The sequence below is a fragment of the Passer domesticus genome, chromosome 1 (genome assembly GCF_036417665.1).
Source record: "Passer domesticus isolate bPasDom1 chromosome 1, bPasDom1.hap1, whole genome shotgun sequence".
Taxonomy (NCBI): Eukaryota; Metazoa; Chordata; class Aves; order Passeriformes; family Passeridae; genus Passer; species Passer domesticus.
The window spans coordinates 154,572,120-154,591,922 of NC_087474.1; the positions used below are offsets into that span (position 1 = coordinate 154,572,120).

General features: G+C 42.7%; 1 protein-coding gene and 1 long non-coding RNA gene across 7 annotated transcripts in view; both read right to left on the minus strand.

Annotated features, from left to right (window-relative positions):
• ZFAT (zinc finger and AT-hook domain containing) overlaps positions 1–3,060 on the minus strand; it is a 77,171-nt gene extending 74,111 nt beyond the window's left edge. Inside the window, exon 1 of one of the 6 annotated variants that reach the window (XM_064397905.1) lies at positions 2,871–3,060. In XM_064397905.1, coding sequence (XP_064253975.1) covers positions 2,871–2,889 — 19 coding nt within the window. In that variant the 5' untranslated portion in view covers positions 2,890–3,060. Of the gene's footprint in view, positions 1–1,475; positions 2,195–2,269; positions 2,458–2,481; positions 2,644–2,870 lie in introns of those variants that run through there. The other 5 variants (XM_064397887.1, XM_064397938.1, XM_064397897.1 and 2 more) reach the window with 5 other exon arrangements.
• Positions 3,061–13,393: 10,333 nt separating this feature from the next.
• Positions 13,394–15,479, minus strand: LOC135285561 (uncharacterized). The gene is made up of 2 exons (XR_010350374.1): positions 15,273–15,479; positions 13,394–13,605 (listed from the first exon to the last, which is right to left on the minus strand). It is a non-coding gene; the product is annotated as an uncharacterized LOC135285561 (long non-coding RNA).
• Positions 15,480–19,803: the final 4,324 nt, after the last annotated feature.

Genomic DNA, 19,803 nt, shown 5'->3' on the forward strand with positions numbered 1-19,803 from the left:
TGGTGTCCAGAATTCTTACAAGTTGACCAGGAAGCACCAGGTTGATAGAGACTGGCTGGCTCAGCAAAGCCTGTAAGAAAGTCTAAGTCCATATTCTGGACAAGTATCACCATGTGCCTGCCCTGTTCTTACTCTTCTCTGTTTAAACATCCATCGTGTGCTGTCAGGCACATGAAATGTCAGGAGTGAAACAAAATTAAGATCCAAATCATTCAGTACTTTCTGACATTTCATTTTGTGCATTGCAGTAAGAACACTGCATAATGTAGACTTTAATGTAGCTGGGTTGTTCCAGCATTCAGAGCTTCCTTGCCCTGCCTGGGGTCCCAGAGGTGGGCACAGCCCTGCAGGTGGGGTCTCAGCAGGGCAGAGCAGCCAGGCAGAATCCCCTCCCTCACCTGCTCTGGGTGCAGCCCAGGCCACGTTTGGTTTCTGGGCTGCCTGAGCACATTGCTGGGTCATGTCCAGCCTCTCACCCACCAGCACCCCAAGTCCTCCCATCCCTTCCCACCCCAAGTCCTCCCAAACCCATCCATCCAGTCTGGGTTTGTGCTTGGGATTGCCCCAGGTGCAGGACCTGGAGCTTGGCCTTGCTGAGCTCCCCAGGTTTCACCCAGGCCACCTCAGGCACTCTCACCTAAACCAGACACATTGTATTTACCCACTCTGATACTGTATTTGTGAAATGAAACTTGCATTTGAAACTACTGGAGTTTAGCTGATGATGGCAAATAAAAGCACGTGTATTTTTTTCTGTTTTACACAAACCATCTTCACAAATGCTCCTAGAAAAAAAGGTAAATAAAGTTCTTTAAAAGAAGACAACTGTCTCCACATATTTCTGTTGGCTAAAATATATAAAATTCATAACTTGGATATAACATGGATTTAATAGGATATGCAAATAACTAGAAAATTATTTTCAGTTTAGAATAATCACTTCATCAAACACAGAAACAGGATAGCTTTTCTATCATTAAGGAAAAAAAAAATCCATAGCAGATACGTTTATAGCAAGACATTTTTATTTTCATGTTCTAAGATCTCCCTCATGTGGCTAAACACAACACTGCTTAAGGTTCCACACTAAAGCACAATATAAAAATGTGTAAGGTGCACTACCAGACACCAAAGCCACTCAGAACCCCTCAAAGTAGAAGCACAAACTACATGATCAGTCAGCAACTTCAGGATGCACCATATGAAACACTCTGAACCAAATTTTTGGAAGCAGCCATAATGGAAAAGCATGAGATCAGATACACCTCAGCAGCAGCAAAATCAAAAAATACTGAGCACTCACAACAGTTCTGGGTTCAATCACACTCAGAACACTTTTTATTAAGGCAAATGTGCTTGAATGAATATGAATTTATTAGCAGCACTAGTAGTAAGACAATTATTTCTCACTGAAAGTTGGATCCCAGGATAGCAAGCAGTCCTGAAATGTTTTAACAATATAATTACCACAGCACCTGTTAGCTATTCTGCTATTCAGTTATCCTCCTGATAGTGCAATTCTCCTTGGCATGAAATCCTGTTTCACAGAATCACAGAATGGACGGGGTTGGAAGGGACCTCTGGAGATCATCTAGATCCACCCTCCCACCAAAGCTGGATCACCTGGAGCAGGTGACACAGGAACGTATCCAGGTGGATTTTGAATGTCTCCGGAAAAGGAGACTCCACAACTGCCCTGAGCAACCTGTTCCAGCACCATCCTCAGCATAAAGAAGTTCTTCATGTTGCAGTTGAACTTTCTGAATGTTGGAGTATGGCTGTTACCCCTTAGTGGTGGTTTGAGCTGTAAACTATGCAACAATACTTCACAGGACAGGCAGAAGTAACTCAAGATTCTAAAAATTAAGAACTCAACTTGTGGAATGACAACCAGAAGCCAAATTTGAGTATACAGGGTAATGAACAGGCATCAAATTATTGCGACATCACAAACTTGTACTGCAACAGCCCAGAGGGATTGTGAAAGGCAGAAAGCACACACACAGCACTCCCAGGGCTGCCACCTCTGAGTGACTTTGTTCACTGCTCCAATGAAAGCCGGGCCAGTACAAGGCACACAAAGACCTGAGATTACAGCGCAGTGGGAACACCTTTAACACATCTCAAACATCTGCCTTCTGCAGCTGACTGTGGGGACCTTGCGCTGTTAACACTATTTACAGCGGCTGCCAGAGGAGCTCACGAGTGTTTCAAACCCAGGTGAGCACAGAACCATGGAATCAGAGCAGGGAAAGGGGGTGGAACACACCTGAAAGACCATCCCGTCCCCTCCTCCCCGCCATGGCCAAGGACACTTCCCCTCAAGGATTGCTCAAGGCTTTACCCAGCCTGGCTCTGAACACCGCCAGGCTTGGGGCAGCCACAACTTTCCTCGTCACCCTGTTCAAGTGTCTCACTACCGTCACAGTAAAGAATTTCTTCCTAATATCCAGACTAAAATTCCCCTCCTTCACTCCGTACCCATTACTCCCTGTCCTATCGCTACATTTCCTGAGGAAGATCCCTCTCCGCCTTCCCTGCAGGGCCCTTCACACGCTCTGAGGTTGCTGTGGGGTCTCCACGCTTCCATTCGGCACCAGCAGCTGCTCCCGCTGCTAAGAGGCGGCAGCCGGGGCACAGCCGGACTCCCACGCTCGGGCTGCCCGAGCCCTCCGGCGGCTTCTGGAGCCCCCCACAGCCCCCAGCCCGCCGGGCAGCGCGGGGCGATGGGCGCTGGGACGGCCGCCACCGCGGGAACTACTTCTCGTGCGGAAGGAGCGTTTTCGCAACCCCGCCGGAACTACTTCACCCCGCCCGCCGCGCGGGGATCCGTGCGCGCTCCCCCGCCCGCCCGGCCCCGCTCCGCTCACCTGCAGCCGCCGCCTCCATGGCCGCGGGGGCTCAGCGGGACAGCGCGCCGGGGCCCGAGCGCGGCTCGCTTGGTAAACAGAGCGAGGGAAAAGGGAAGAAAAAAAAAAACCAACACCGAAAATCGGGTTCCCGTGAGGCGCTTTATGGCGAATCTGCCGCGGCCGACACGGCAGTGGTGGCTCGGCCCGGCTCCGCGGGGCGGGGCGGCGCCTGCGCAGTGGCGGCCGCGCGGGGCCGCGTCCCCTGAGGCGCCGCCCGGGGGCTGAGGGAGCGGCGGGAGGAGGATCGGGGACAGGGGGACACCGAGACAGGAGACACCCAGGGCAGCCGGGACACCCCGCCCTCATCTCCCCGTACCCCTCTGAGCACCCGCCGCCCGCCCCTGGACCCCCAGAGGCCGGGGCTGCACAGCTTAGGCTGACACAGCCTCGGGATGCCGAAGGCGTTTTAATTCACCACCTGTGGGTAAAATGTGTTTTAATGAGCCTGGTACCTTAGCACATACGAGGTGGTCCTAGAATGGACTGAGTGGAAGGGTCTCTAAAGACCTTGTTCAAACCCCTTTCTCCAAACCAGGTTGTTCTGAGCCCCGTCCCACTTGAACACTTCCAGTAATGGGACATCCACAGCTCCCCTGTGAATCTGCAGTCTTGCCACCCTCACAGCAAAGGATTTCTTCCTAATTAAACCTACCTTCTGAGGTGAGAGCTGAGATCATGGGGAACCAGGGTGTGCATTCCTGGTACTCTGTGTCACCACAGGTAACTGGCAGGACTATCTGAACAAACACCCTTGGTGCTTATGGGCAGGAAAGGGCAAGTGTGAAGAAGCAGGCTCATTTGTGTGTAAAAGTCACCTCTCCTCGCTGGTGTCACAACTTCTACCAGCTTTACATGGAGCTTTGCTCGATCACTTTACCCATCAATGCTTCCCTTACTGAGAATGACTTAGATGAGACAACTCTTACGAAAACATGTTCCTTGGAGTTTAGAGAGACCCAAGTAGAAGGCAGAAGGGAAAGACCAGACCTTTCCAGAGGCTGTGGTTGCTCCTCTGCAAAATTTTTTTGTCTCCTCTGACCAAATGCAAATAACAGAGCATCATTATAGCAGAGTCATCACTGGGTGGTCTGAACTCATGAGAAGCAATACTGGGAACCCATCTTAGCCTGCTGCCTTGACCTGCCCTCTTTACCTTCTGGACTCCTTGTGCCCATTTCTGCCCCTCTTCCCACCCCCTGCACATATCTTCTGGAGAACATTTCATACTTCTAGGAGCAATAAAGATGAAAGCACAGTTGTGCTCAGGCAAATACTGCCCATGAAAGGAAAGGACTGTGCTCTTTTTTGGACATGAAGAATATTCATCCTTACCTTGGCATTGAAAGAACATTCTCTGGTCTTTGAGTCACTGAGCCTCACTGCAACAAGTGGGGTGGATTGTCCTGCCAAGAAAAGCACTTGTCTTCACATAGAACCATTGCCTGAGCATCCACGTGCCACGTGGTTTACTTTTTACATACAGCTCTGCTTTGCACAATCACAAGCCTGTTTAAAAGGCTACATTAATAAAGCCTTGTTCTTTACCTAAGACAACAAATCAGAGTTGGAATCGCTCAGCTTTGCTGTCTGGCCCAGTCAAAAAGTTTGGAGGGGTCTGTCTGTTGGATGTCAGAAAAGAAAGAAAAGCTGTCACTGTTGAGGTGCCTGGCCGGGTCACAGGGCCACAGGAAGCAAAGATTTTGCAGCTCTGAATCAACAATTTCACAGCTTAAATAAAAATACTCTTACATTCTTCGAAGTGGCATCATGTCAAAAGCCACCAGCAGAGTTCAGCTTCACCTCACACAACACAGATCCAGGCACTGGATTCACTGGATCATTGATTGTGAGGCCCTCTCGACACAGAGAGCAGTGATTCCTGGGGCTGTCCTGTGCAGGACCTGGACTTCAGTGATCCTCGATGGTCCCTTCCAGCTCAGGGTATTCTGTGATTCCATTAACAGATCCCATCTCAAGCAGGACACTGATCCCAGTCTGTTCATCTCATTCTGTCACAGTTTCCTTATTGACAAAAACTCAGCCTGTGGTTTCCCTGTCCCTCCTGCACATCCCCTTGGCTGACCTCTTTTGTTGTTTTTCAGGTGCCAGTGCCAGTTTTCATTCACAGGAATATCTTTCCTGTTTTTCTCAAGTGCTCTTTCCAGATACTTTCTGCACTTTCTCTCTCACCCCTGACATCTCTCTAGCACTTGCAGATAAGCTCCTGCACACACAAGTGTTTATCAAATACAGCTCCCAGTTCCTTTCTTCAGCCCACTGATTAGCTCCCTCTCATAGCCTCCATGCCTGGCTGGTATGAGTTGGCTTCTCCTGAACCAACTTTTGTATGGTAATAATAAAGAAACAACAAAAATCTCTACCAAGTGCTAGAGAATGCAAAGTTCAAATACAGAGAAAGTTCAGTATTGCACAGGGCTTCAGCCTGCATCTGGAGCTGGAATCCATGAACAGAGTGTGGATGCCCTTATTGAGGGCACAGCAGATGCTGACTTCTCCTTTTCCAAGTTATATGGTTTTATTCACAAATGGGAAAAGCATTTCACTGAAGATGTGTATTCCCAAGTGTGAAACGAGAGTGCAGCTTGCTTGGCTGTTCCATTAGAGCAGCCCCACAGAATTAAGGTGATAAAATCAATCAAAAGTTAGAATTAGTACTGCTTTGTACAGTTTTCATTTCCATTTGCATAAGCTATTTCTGGGAATCTTTCACATCCCACAGCCATACACTGCATTTGTTCAGAATCTCTGACTCATTCAGCGTTGCTGACGTACCTGACCTAGATATGAATGAGGGCTACACAGCACAGGGGCTCATCTGTAACACAAGACTCTGCTTGGTTTGTTACAGAAGCTGCAAAATGTTGAGAGGTAAACATGAGGTTTATGAAGGGAGATTAGGAACAGATTTTTCTCTGAGTTCATTTATGATATAAAAATAGCATTCATTAATTGCATCTTCCTCCTTTTCTGCTTCCTCATTGTGGCATTTGCAATGTGCTGTGAAAAGCTTTATGTATTTCTGTAGTTTAAAATTATAGCATCTGTGCTTAAATGTGATAATTACTTTTAAATCCCCTTATCCTAGATGTCATATATTGAAGATATTCAGTTAGGGAAGCTTTACCTAAACTTCGGTGTGTCACTTTTCTTTTTCCATGACCATTTCAGAAAATAAAGTGATTTCTGTTGAAATAGCAAATCAATAAATGTCCCATAAGCACCCAAACAAAATGAGGCACAGCTCTGTAGAGGGAAGATAAAATAACTGGCTAAATGAGGCAGTTGTCCAGTGAGAGAAAGCAGTAAATTATATGATTGTGACCTAAGGATCTGCAACAAAAAATCCCAACAGAGGATAAAAAGAGACATGCCAACATCTTTGATTTAAACACTTAACAACATTCCAATGCTTGAATTTCCAACCTGACTGATTTTTATTATAATACCAATATTTTAAGACAAAAATTCTTTAGCATTTTATGAAGTAGAGTGCATAAAGCATTCTGACAAGACAGCAGAACTCAGGTATACCTAACAAGCTAAGTATTGTAAGAAACGGTGTAAAATAAAAATCTCCAACTTTGTGTGCACTTGCTATAGAATGGAAAAAGCCCAAAATATGTGTCTGGGCTTTTTTAATAATTACACAATACACATACACTCTACTGCATTTGAGTTTCCTGTGCTTGCTTGCAAACAATTCCCTGGGCAGTTCCAATGCGTGACAACCCTTTCTGTGAATATAAAATAATATCAGACCTAAACTTTCCCTGGTGCAACTTGAGGCCTTTGCCTCTTGTTACTTGGGAGAAGAAGCCAACTCCCATCTGGATACACCTTCCTTTCAGGTGGCTGAAAAGAGCAATTAAGTGTCCCCAAGCCTCCTCTTCTCCAGGCTGAGCACCCCCAGCTCCCTCTGCTGCTCCTCATCAGATTTGTGCTCCAGACCCTTCCCCAGCTCCACTGCTCTTATCTGGGCACGCTCCTGCACCTCAGTCTCTTTGTTGTAGTGGGGGACCTGGAACTGGATACAGCACTTGAGGTGTGTCCTCACCTGTGACAAGGGACAGCCAGTGCCTGGTCCTGCTGGCCACACTATTCCTGACAGAGATGGCCAGGATGTCACTGGCCTTCTTGCCCACCTGGGCACACAGCAGCTCATGTACAGCTGCTGTTGGCCAGCACCCCCAGGGCCTTTCCTGCTGGGCAGTTTTCCAGCCACTCTGTCCCCAGCCTGGAGCACTGCAGGGCTTTGTTGGGACACGAGGGCAGGACTCAGCACTTGTCCTTGTTGAATCTCATACAACTGGTCTGGGTTTGTCAGTGCTGCCTGTCTAGATCACTCTGCAGAACCTTCCTACCCTCCAGCAGACCAACACTCCCTCTCAGTTTGGTGTCCTTAATGTCCTTTGGTGTACCTTAATGAAAGTACATTTAATCCCCTCATCTAGGTCATCAAAAAAGATCTTAATCAGGGCTGGACCAAGTACTGAGCCTTGGGAAACAGCACTAGTGACCAGCCACCAACTGGATGTGTCACCACTCACCAGCACTCTGGGCTCGGCCATTCAGCCAGGTTTTTAGCCAGCAAACAGTGCACCTGCCCAAGCTGTGGGATGCCAGATTCTCCAGGAGAATGCTGTGGGAAGAGGTGTCAAAGGCTTTGCTGAAGTCTGGGTAGACAAAAGACACAGCCTTTCCCTCACCCACTACTTCATCACCTGGTCACAGAAGGTCAGGTTGGTCAAGCAGCACCTGCCTTGCATGACCCCGTGCTGGCTGGGACTGCTCCCCGGATTGCTCTTTATGTGGTGACACACACAAGGATTTGCACCATGACTTCCCCTGGCACCACGCTCAGGCTGTAACTGCCCACATCCTCCTGCCAGCCCTTCACATAGGTGGGTGCTGCATTTGCCAGCCTCAAGTCATCTGAGACCTCCCCACTTAGCCAGGACTGCTGCTAAATGCTGGAGAGTGCCAGGGCAGCTCTTCCTCCATTCCGTCACTGCCCTGGGGTGGATCCCATCCGGCCCCATGGACGTGTTGCATTATTTTTAAAAGAAAAGGGACCATTGTTTAGTGGGACCAAAGACTAAACTTTGTAAAGTAATTAAGCAGTTCTTCCTGGGTTTTGTAAACTGTTTTTCCACTAAGGGAAAACTTGAGCTGTATTTACAGCTGTGGAGGTAATCAACAGTATCCATTTAATATATATTCTGGGGGAGGACACAGAAGAGAGCATTCTCAAAAGCTACATAGGTTTAAGAATTTTTAAAGTTAATTAGCACATATTTTTTATCAGATTTTTATTTTCTCATTGATTTCAAAGGGAAAACAATTTGAGCTTATGCTCTGCACTTTCGGAAGTTCTACTTGAAAATGCAAACATGAATGCTCAGAAATTATAGGGGGTTATTTGGCAACCAGCTTTATGCTTAAGGAAGAAAAGTTAGAATTGCCTTCCTGTAAATGTTACATTTTTTTTTTCCACATTATCTGTCTGCAGTAACTGTATCTGCTTGTTATTTTTATCTGCCATGTTTAATGTTGAGTTCTTGTTTAGGACTGCATAATTGCTGTTTTCTTGTTACAGAACATTAACTTTATGCTTCCAGTAACAACTTTATAATGAAAATGCTAATAAAAATGGGGCAGTGCAAACTACGCAGTTACAAATCTCTCCAGAGCTTAGTATGAGGCTTATCATAATTCTTGACATCTCAGGATTGTATATTCTACTGATACTGATTACACTGCACAGTTAATTTAAAAATTATCTCCTGCAGTCTGAGAGAAAAGCAACAATTATAAATAACTTCAGAAAAATATATACATACTGAAAATGCTTCTAATAAACATTCTGTTTTTCTCAGTGTAGAAATATAGTCACTGCAGGACTCAGAAATACCCTGTATTAATCACATTTCTGCTTGCAGGTTTATACTGTTTAATCCTATTACAACTGTACAGCATGTTTTTCCTTTGGTAGGTGGTGTCAGACTAGCGGGAGACAGCAGCACAGGATGGAACACTGTGCAGGTTTAAATGGCAGTTTTCCTTGCTCTTTTAAGTACTTTTGGATTGGGGGTTGTTTTCTTACACAGGGACCTCTAAGACAAGAAATTATATTAGAAAAATGAAAGTTAAGAAATGCTATTATGTGCTGCTTCTTCAGTCTAGTACAAAATGAACACGGTGCAGCTGGACTGAGATAGAAATGCATGTGAGAAAGCAAACTTTGCCTTAAGCTTTTCAAAATGTAGGACTGTCAAAACAGAAGATTATTTATATTTATGATCATATATAAAAAGTGCAGCACAATATCCAAACAGCACCTTGATTTCATTCTTTTCACATTTGCTGTAATTCAGGGCAAAAGGAAATATATATACACACCAAATAAAAAGGTAAATTCATAGTACAAATAGAATATTCTCTACACCACTGCGTGGTACTGAAAAAGGCACAAAGAGAGGTGTAGAGGATAGACATCTTTGTTATCATATTTCTGCTGGGAAAGTTGCCACTGCTCTCATGGAACAGGGAGCTATTTATAGGATAGTGGAACAGAGAGGGGAAACAGCACCAGTCATGCTGGGTTTGATTTATTAGCTCTACAGGAGGAATTTGACAGGCATGATATGACAGCTCCTCCATGATTTGTATGATGGTAATTTGATTAGACATTGCATCGTATGTTTGACTTCAGCAGATTGCTGTATCTCAATTCTCAATCTTTATCAATTTTTTGCAAGATTATCATGTCATTAAATACTTCATACCTTAAGTTCCCTCCCAGAAAAATGAGAACCACCACCACTACCTACTGACATCATCAAGTATCTGGACTTATGGAAATGGAAAAGCATTGGAGACTCTCCCACACAACATCTTTGTCTCCAAATTGGAGACATGGATTGGATGGATGGATGGATGGATGGATGGATGGATGGATGGATGGATGGATGGATGGATGGATGGATTGGATTGGATAAAAGCAGGAGGTTTGGAACCAGATAACCTTTAAGGTCCCTTCCGACCCAAACCCTTCTGTGATGCCATGATCTAGGTCTGTCTGCCTAAAGATTCTGGAGGGTCAGAAGCATCCAGAATGCCCCAGTGACTACAGAAGGAGGTTGATGGGACCACTGTGACTATATAAACAAGACTCTAAAGGAGCACATTCCTCCTTATGAAAGAAAAGCTAAGGGATCTCTGTCATATCGATGCCATTGATTTGCTCATTAATCTTCGCATCTTCCACATTATCACAGCCCTCTTTGACATAATTAATAGTGCTGATAGAATGAAAATCCATTAACGGGGGAAAGCTGTAAATACATCCTTTTTCAGAGTAATATTGCTTGGCTGACAAAATGTCCAGTCACCACCTATTAAATCTTTGCTCCTTACAAGGAGGAAAACACATGCACTGCACATTTTAACTCCTTCTTACAGAGGAATTTTGAAAGTAGTATAGAGAATACACCACAAAATGTTTTAAGGAACATTTTCAGTTTTACAGTTTTCCTAAAAATCACTAATACTGCTTATCTTTTGAACATTGTAGCTACTGAAATGTGATAACAACACTGAATTGTGTAGTCTACAGGCAGTCTGTGTAAGAGAAGGTGACTTCACTTCTCTAAATACCATTTACTAAGGCTGACAGAGACTCCAGTTGTACTCCTTAATTGGAATAAGCTGTTTGAATTTCTTTTTTTATTACTCCCCCAGTATAAGCTCTCATCTTCAGGATTCATTGGGCAGTATCTCAAACCCAAGCAATTCTGTATTCTGGCTTTGTTCTCTTGGCCATGCTGCAAGGTTTTTTCCTCATTCAAGAATAATTTATTATTCCTTTTCCCTTCCTCCTTGATAAAAACATGTTGAGGGTGCTTAATTTGTAACTCCACTGCTCTAATGAGATAATTGTTCAAACTGGAGGGTAAAAGCTAATAAATTTTGTAGCTTGCATACCTGAACACTCTCTCAATTTTGGAGCATTCTTCAGTCATTTTCTGTGTTAACAATGAGTGGAAGTTTAAGCATTAAAGGTTTAGCTAGACTTCTTTCTGCTTCACTTCTCTTTCTCTGGAAGAACAGCACAGTTGCATAACACGTGAAGTGCAGTCCCTAAAAACCATCTGCTCAGTCTCCTTTCATTAGCACACCATGGCAAGGGTTTGGGTTTGGTTATTTTTGTAACACAGACACCACTACTTAAACATCCAATAAAACTGTAAGAGTTCTGGTTTTATGTTCGTACAAGGAAACTCTGCTGAGAAATTACTCATCCCTGTTATAGCTCAGCCATCAATTTTGCAAAACTCATTTATGATTAAACCCGTGCATGTGTTGTGGACACTTCACGTGCTTTATGACAGTTTACATTTGGTCATATCTATTATCTTCTGATATATTCTGAACCATAACTGAAGCCTGATTACAATCTCATTCATATTAATGAGAGCCAGAAAAAAAACAACCTTAGAAATCCGTGAAGTCACTCAGATGTTATGGAATTTTATGGAGTCAGAATCTGGCTTTCAGTCACAACAATTTTAGATAGATTACACGGTCCCACATTAGCAGCACTATTCTGCCATAAAAACAACCATCAAATGTAATTAACAGATGTGAGCTGTCATTGAGATCAAGCCTTTGGAAGTTGCTACTTTAGTGTGACCTTACTTACCTATTTTTCTAGCAGAAATGCTGCAGCTCAAACAAAAATTCAGGGAAGTTTGGTATTCCAGGATTTCTTAATATCCCGTCTGGAGGACATCCAGCCAAGGACCAGCAGAACCTTGACATCCCTTGTGGTTCCCATGCATGCAGGCCATGTCTGCAAGAGCTCCAGAACCAGAGCTGCCAGTGAATGGGCAGAGCCTGGCACAGTGCCATCCTCCACATGGTCACTGTCACACAGCAGCGCACATGGATGTTTAATGAAAATGGCATCTACATCAAAAAGGGTGTTTTGGATGGAAGGAATTGCAGCCTTCATTCTGCATCCCACAATATTAACTATTGCCTTATCAGTTGAAGCATTAATAAGCAAACATTCTTATTAGCATTGCCCTGGGAAAAACTTCACTAGATCTTGATTGTTCTTACACTAATATATGTGTGTGTGCGTTTATACACAGATTTTTTGGTAGATCTGCACTTTAAGCAGTTTAAATAAATAGAAAAAAAATAGTTTAAAGATGAGCATCTATATGGAAACTATTTCTGATTGTTCAACATGCAATTGTTTTTTCTACTATTAAAAAAAAAAAGAAAAACTGTATCAAAACCTTTATTCTTACCATGAAAGACCATCCAAGATTATTTAAATATTTATTTTCTGTACTAAACATGTGAAGTGGCTACATTTCCATTTCCTGAATTCACTGATTCCAAATAGGAAAAAAAAACTTTATACAGCAACAAATTCAGAAAGGAGAAATCTGGGAACTTTGTGCTTCAAAATCCTACAAAACACCTATCAATTTAGTTGACCAAGAAGCATCACAGCATAAAGAACATAGAAGAGATTCCTCACAACTTCTTAACTTAGTTTTCCCTAAGTTTTTGGATGTGTGGATGCCTGAGCTAAACACAGATATAAATACATTTACTAGTGGGAGATGTAACATCACTGTTGAAATTCCTGCAGAACAGAAAGAAAAAACATACACACTACTGTTTCTCATCTGATAACACTACAGAATTATCTTCCCTCTCCTTTGCCCCTCAAAGATTTCATCTTTTGATAAGACAAGAGTTTGCTTCTTGCTTTCTTGCCTCTATCCTATAACACCAGCTTTTTAATAAGACCAATTTAAGTAGGAACGGGTCAGGGCCATTTCTTTGTTTCTAGCAGAAGCCAGATTTCATTAACACTTCTCTGAAGGTACAAAGTTTGTGTCTCCAGCTGACAGAGACAGACCAATGTCAACCCCTTGGTGTGGGATGCATCCAAGAAGTGCCTCTGCCTGGAGAACCAGAGTAGCTGTGATGGTGGAAAGCCTGGGTGTGTCATGTCCCCATGACAGGCAGGAAGCAGCCCACAGCAGCTATGGCAGGCTGGGATGAACAAGACTTCGTGTCTAGTGGGACATCACACACTTAAAAAGCTTCTGTGGACTGCCAACACTGGACTGTGATCCAGGTTAGAGATTTGCTATCTTATAAATTCCTTAGAATAAGTGTGAAACATATCCGGGAGAAGAGATGGTTAATAGATCTCATTTTCCACTAGATGGTAGTTAGTCAATTCAACTAATTTAATAATATGTGGGGAAATGTGTTTATTAAAAAAATGCATTAAGCTATGCACTTAATGTATATGCTTTCAGCATGTTTTCCATAGCCTTAAGTAAACAGAGCTCAGTTCACAAAGCATCTTTCATCCCTGCCGCTTCCCTTTTTCCTGTCAGACAAAGATAAGGCTTCTGTGAAGCTTGGAAAAATAATTTTTCACTTTATTAAAATAGCAGATTTTTCAGATAAAGCCATATTGTTTACAGGAAATGATTTCCCTGCTGAGACAGTGATGTTATCAGACAACAAACAATTCTGACTGACATAAACTGCATTTCCTTCGTTCTGCTTCCAGGGCCCATGTACTGTTCCATGGATCAGGCTTTCCTTGGCTGCAAAAGTGAGGGATCTGCTGCTCCTTAACAGAAAGAGAAACCCAGTGCCAGAGATAAGACCCTCACTACTCATACTCACCTACTATAAAATCATGTTTTAAGTTCAAGTTTTTAGCAGTTTTGCCTTTGTCTGTACTTTCCCCAGACACAGAACCTCTATAAAACATGAATTAAGCTGCTCAGAACTGGCACAGCTGGTTAAAAGGAAGTGAGCTGAATTTTGGAAGAGTCTTAGTAAACACAAGAGACAAGTAAAGCAAATATCAATAAACATCTATTGAACTACTTCTATTTTTAGCAGAAGACAAATCCAGGAAGAATAAAACATATGAATAAATGTATTTTCAAAATTGCTGTGAAAAAAATCCACATTAACTGTGCCTCTGTGTTTTTCAAGAGAAATTTAATTTTTAAGTGACTTACCATTGATGTCATATCTATAAAAAACTTCCAGACAATCTTATAAATCATTCACCCTCTCTCTTTGCCCAAGATATTTATCCCATTTTGGTTTAGGCCATCACTGGCACCATGGAATTATCAATGTTTACCTAAAAAGCATCAACAGAATGGAAGAAAAAAGTAAACTACACTATTTAAAACAGTGTCAAATTCTGCAGGGCTATTTTATGCTTGGAATCCTTGAACACATATTCTAGAATTTTAGTTTTAGTTTAGCACAAACCAGAATGCCAAACATTACCTCAACAAGGAGGAGCAGTACCAAAATCAGTGTCTGATTCTCAAATGAAGATTTTCACAAAAAACAAGTCAGCACTCACAACACTCACAAGTGCAGCCAAGCCCATGGAAGGGTACACACAGGCACAGTACTCATTCTCCTATCAAATCCTCACTTAAAAACTCCAAAAACATACAACCCCTTCTTTCCCCCACCAAATACTGGTCCTGACACTCTTCAGTGAGTGTGTTTGCTCCCTCAGGAGAAGCCAAACTATTTGAAATCATTTGATACAGTATCATTATAACCTACTCTACTGCCTATATAACCAAGAAGTAGATAAACAAAATCCACAAACCTGGAGCCACAAAAGAACTCTAACTCTTAAAAAACCCAGCTATTCAAATACTTACATTAATGAAAGCTGCAACAGTCTCATTGGTTTACTATATTTATATTTTACTCCTAATGAGTTTTCAAGGGCTGCATCAGAAGCAGTCAGAACTGTTCTTTAATAAAACAACAGTTAAGTGTCTAGTTGGATCATACTTGAGTTTCTGCAATATGAATTCTAGATTTCAAATGCATTAAAAAAAAATAATCAAAAACCTGCTGAAATACAAATGTGCCTCCACATTTGATGTGCTCAGATTTACTCACTGTCCATGCTACCAAGGAAATTAGCTCCACACAGAGGCACTGGCTGAAAAGATGAATCTCAAGACATTTTGGTTGCAGTAACTGTTGATTTGAGGATTCCTTCTTGCCATTAATTTTTTTTTTTTTTTTTTTTTTTTTTGGTCACTGTACTCATTGTGTGGCTCCATGAGCTTGTGGTGCACACAGTACACAAAGTGAGGACATGAATCATTCTGAGGAAGGACAGTGAGAGCCTTTCACTGCTCCTCGGGACACCAGAGAGCTGTGCTGGTTACAGAGCGTGCTCCCTCCTGGGAGCAAGGGCAGAAATCACAGTGGGATGGGTCGGGAGTGTGTGTCAGCACTCACCACCACATAACAAGTGACAGCAAAGCTGCAAGATGTCACAGCCTCACAGGGAAATCCTTCTGTCTTGGCACTTCCCTCCTGCTTCAGCACAGCTGTCAAAACCCGGCATTCCCAGAGCATGGCAACCCACAGCAGAATGGGTGAAGCAAAGACAGCAGAACTCGAGGAAAGTTTTCTCAGGCAGAGTCAGGGACACCATGAAGCACCTGATTCTGGGAAATGGAATAGAATAGACAAACATGCAGATTCTTTCTGGAGATAAAGTTGTTTTTAATTACATCATCTCTCCTGAGGAGGAGAGCTTGCGTCCCTCGTTCTTCCCTAGTTCATCCCAGCTGGAGATATGTGTTTTGTTAAACAGATGCACTGAATAAAAATCTAGAACAGTTTTGTACATGCAGAAGTGCACACACAGCAAACACACGGTTGCAGTGCAGTGTTCACACAGGTGATCTTCAGATACAGGATTTGATGTTATCTCTTCCATGCAATATCCTCCAGTGCCATATATTGCATAACACCTGCCCCCAAGGACTTCTATGTATTAAAAAGACCTCTTCAGTTTGTAAGCAAAAATAGAAGCACAACAAAAAGTTCAGTTATAGCAAAATGGAGCTCATGTGTGTGAATTTCAATGAGGACAAATCCTCTTACTGATTTTTATAATGTATTTGGCCTCATAAGTAGAAACTATTAGATTTTAGAGTCTGAGTGTTTTGAATATTAACATGGGTACTAGATTGTAAAAGTAACCCTCAATAAGCCTGTTTATACTTTATGAAGATGAGGAATTCCATGTACCCCATTCTTCCATTTGAATAAAAATATTTATTTAAGATCTTTCTTTAAATCTTTTGGTACCTAAGAATGCCCAAATGCTGAAGCCATATTTCATTTAACAACACACCCATCAGCAGAATCATCAGTGCTTCTAAGACATGACACAAGAAGAGCTACTAGAAAAACAAGAGATGCTTGTCTTTTTTCTCTTATGCAGATTTCCCCTATCAAAGACATTTATCATTTTTTTAAGATAAAAGGGCAACCGAAATTGTTAAAGCTTAGTAGTTTTACTACTTTAATGATCTCTTGGTTTGGGAATTGATTTTACAGTACCCTGTAAATCTATTCCTTCTTTGACAATGATCAAGTAGATAACAAGCAATAAATCACTGCTGCAACTAAGAATTGTACATTCAAGATAAAGTTTTAGATTATTTCTGTCATCTGGGTATGAGATGTTGCTTTTCAAGCAAAGATATATTGTCACAGTTTATTCGCAATTAGAAAGATACAGATCCCATCAGTTAAAGACTGTTTCCCAACAAACATGTAGGCCTTTATACAGCCAGAATCATAACTTCAGTATGAACAGATTTCTAGAAATACACACTGCTTCCATAGAAATTAGTGCTTACAATACTAAATACTACTGAAAAATAGGATTCCCTGCTTGCCAATGTCACTTGGTCATTGAGGAAAGCTGCCTTTCCAAATCAGTTGAAGAAAACATCCACCCCCCATCCCCACCACTTATTATAGCTGAGTGTAGGACGTTTACAGGATCTAAAAATTAGCTGAACTATACAAATACAGCAGTGCTTTTCAGGATATCAAAAAATAAATCTGCACAGACATACTCTGGTTATTTGCACCACTCATACAGTACATGCAACTCTTATTAACCTTCACTAACATTATGAAGTCAGTCCATGCATTTTAACATTTAATCTTCTGAATATCAGAACACAGTAATATCCATGTACAGTCCCTGATGTTGTAGTGATCCAAAAGCAAAAATCTTTCTCTCTCACAGCCCCTGCAGAAGAGCATGCTATTGCACTTACATGCCAAGGCCCTTCATGTTCAGTACAGGCACCTTCTAGAAATCCCAATTTTTAAAACTGAAACTCAACTTTAAAATACATATGGGAGATAAATGGGGTGGTACAAACTGGGAATCCTCAAAAATGTCCATCTCAAATTCTATGCAAAAACAACCCTTTGTTTATATTTCCAGTTTCCTTAGTATGCTAAATTTTACAGCACTTGTTGCAACATTTGTACATCTTATATTTATGTTCTTAAAATAATTCCCATTTCTCCTCTAGAACTTTTTAAAGGTACTTCTACTATTTCAACTATTTTCATTCTTATTTTCACCTCCAGTTTCAGCTACTCAGAAATACAAGTCATTTTAATAGCAGAAGAGCAAAACACTCCTCAGCCTCAGCATCTTAACTTGCATTTTACACGTGTGTTTAATTTGATGTCCAGTCTTGAACAAACAAGACCTTAGCAGTGCAGGAAGACAAAACTTTGATGAACCCAGTCAGCCAAGAGGCCAAGCCTCAGCCTTCTCCAAGTTCTTCTCTGAACAGGTGTTTGCAGCTTTACTGGGTAAAAGGAATCACAGATGCAGATTATTTCATGCATAGAGGAGGGGGGAAGCCCTCCAAATATTTTAACAGTTGTTCTTTGTATGAAGGAAAACATGAGCTCAAGCAATTCTGCAGAACGCAGCTGTGAGTTCTGAGCAAGGAAAGACAGAGCTTGAGCAGGCCAGTGCAGAGTCACCAAGGACTTTGGGGTTTTGCTCACAAGTGGTCACAAAAAGTGCTCGGAGGAACACCACAGGCAAGCCAAACTGGACTTCACAGACACTCCACCTACTCAGCAAGGGGCGGCCTTGGTATTCATCACAAGCTTTTATCACTGTGGTAAACAGGTATGATTCCTGCTGATAAAATTGTAACAGTAATCAACATTGATACAGTAATTAATATTTGGAAATAATAAAACAGTTAATGGTGTAATGCCAAGAAAGAAAGGGAGAGGAGGGGTTCCCCTCCCTTTCTCCTGCAGATGTTCAGGACAGGAAGAAGCAAGAGATAATGATTACTAAAATTAACAGAAAGAACAGAAAATTTGGTTGGGTCCCAGGAAAATGCAAATTATATGACATTTATTGCTTTGATGCTAGAACATCATATTGGCTTCAAAGGACATCGAGGAAGAGGAGAGGCCTTCATCAGGGATGACCCCCAAAGAGTGGGGGACCACCTAAAAGAGTGGTGGAGGTGGTGATGAGGGTGGAGATACAAGTGGAATGAATAAAAAATAGGAGAAGATGGTGATGAACATAAAAGGGAATTTTGAGCTTGGCAATTCGTACGTGATGTGACAGGGGTCAAGCCCTGCACTTCGTACCCTACACGGTTATTTTTGCTTATGCGCTATTATCAGAACCAAATTATTCCTTATTTTAACCAAATTATATTGTCAGTATTTCAAGTGTATTCAATTTTATATATTTTAAATTACTTGATTAAAATTGCTGTTACATTTAATTTTGTTTGGGTTTTTTTGATGGGCAAATATAACACCAGGAACTGATCCATGTCACACAACACTGGCTTCACATGAAGATGAGGTCATTTGCTTGCTGGGCATCAGGCTGATGTGTCAAATCTGCATCTTCTGTTCCCAAATTTCACTGCTGTGTTTGTGAGCTTTGTGGCAGTGTGTTTCTATGAGTTTTATAGTTATTTCAATTGCAATATTTAGTGGTTCAATGTTAGTTAAGCAAGATGGTGTGATCCTTGTACCCCCGTTTAACCCCTCAGGATGGTTTCTCCAAGTTATTTACCCCGAAGTTTTCCCACCATTTGGCTGCTGCTCAATGCGCCTGTCCCCCTGCTCCTCCCTTCCCTCCCTTGTGTGGACTTGTCAATCCAAGATGTGCTGTGCCCTTCCCCTGCCCATCAACCTAGATCCACCCCTTTTGCTCTCGAATGCTCGATGTCAATTACCCTGATGCTAACAGCTGGTTTGTCCCAGAGGCTTCTCCCCTCCCCTGTGTTTACCTCATTGATCTTGTTAGTTCCTTACTCCTCCCAAAGTGTTTCCCCATTGGATTTGTTATGCTCCCACCCCCTAGACCAAACCCCCTTTAAAAACCCCAGCTGCTGCTCCCTTGTCACTCGTCCTTGACCCATCCTTTGAATAAAGCTTCGTTGGACTGCACATGAGTGTCCCCTCCTCTCTTCACCCCGGGATCCTCATGGTGTCCTGCTGCAGTGTCACCCACGCTGCTGCACCCACTGCCACCCGACAATCCTCGGCAGAGGCTCAGGACAGCCTCTCTTGTGTGTCCCTCTGGTCACCCAGGGAGCTTCCTAGCTGGCATTCCAGCGCTCCGTGACCGCAGGAGAGACACAGAGCCCATCCTGCCTCATTCTGCAGCAGCTGCTTCAACTCCTCATCCCCACCAGAACTGCCCAGCTGCCAGGCCCAATCCCCATCACCCCTTCCCAGACATCCCAGTGCTGCAAAGCTCACCTGGGATCGTGGCATAAATACACACTTGGACAACACACAACACCCACCTTCTTCAGCTGCAAACAACAGCCACGTCTGGGACATGTTAAGATGTTAGGACTTGGTATTTCATGACCAGAGAAAGCAGATCCTTTCATTTCAAACACATGGCAAAAAATAATAAAACAAGAAAACCCCCAAAAAACAAAAT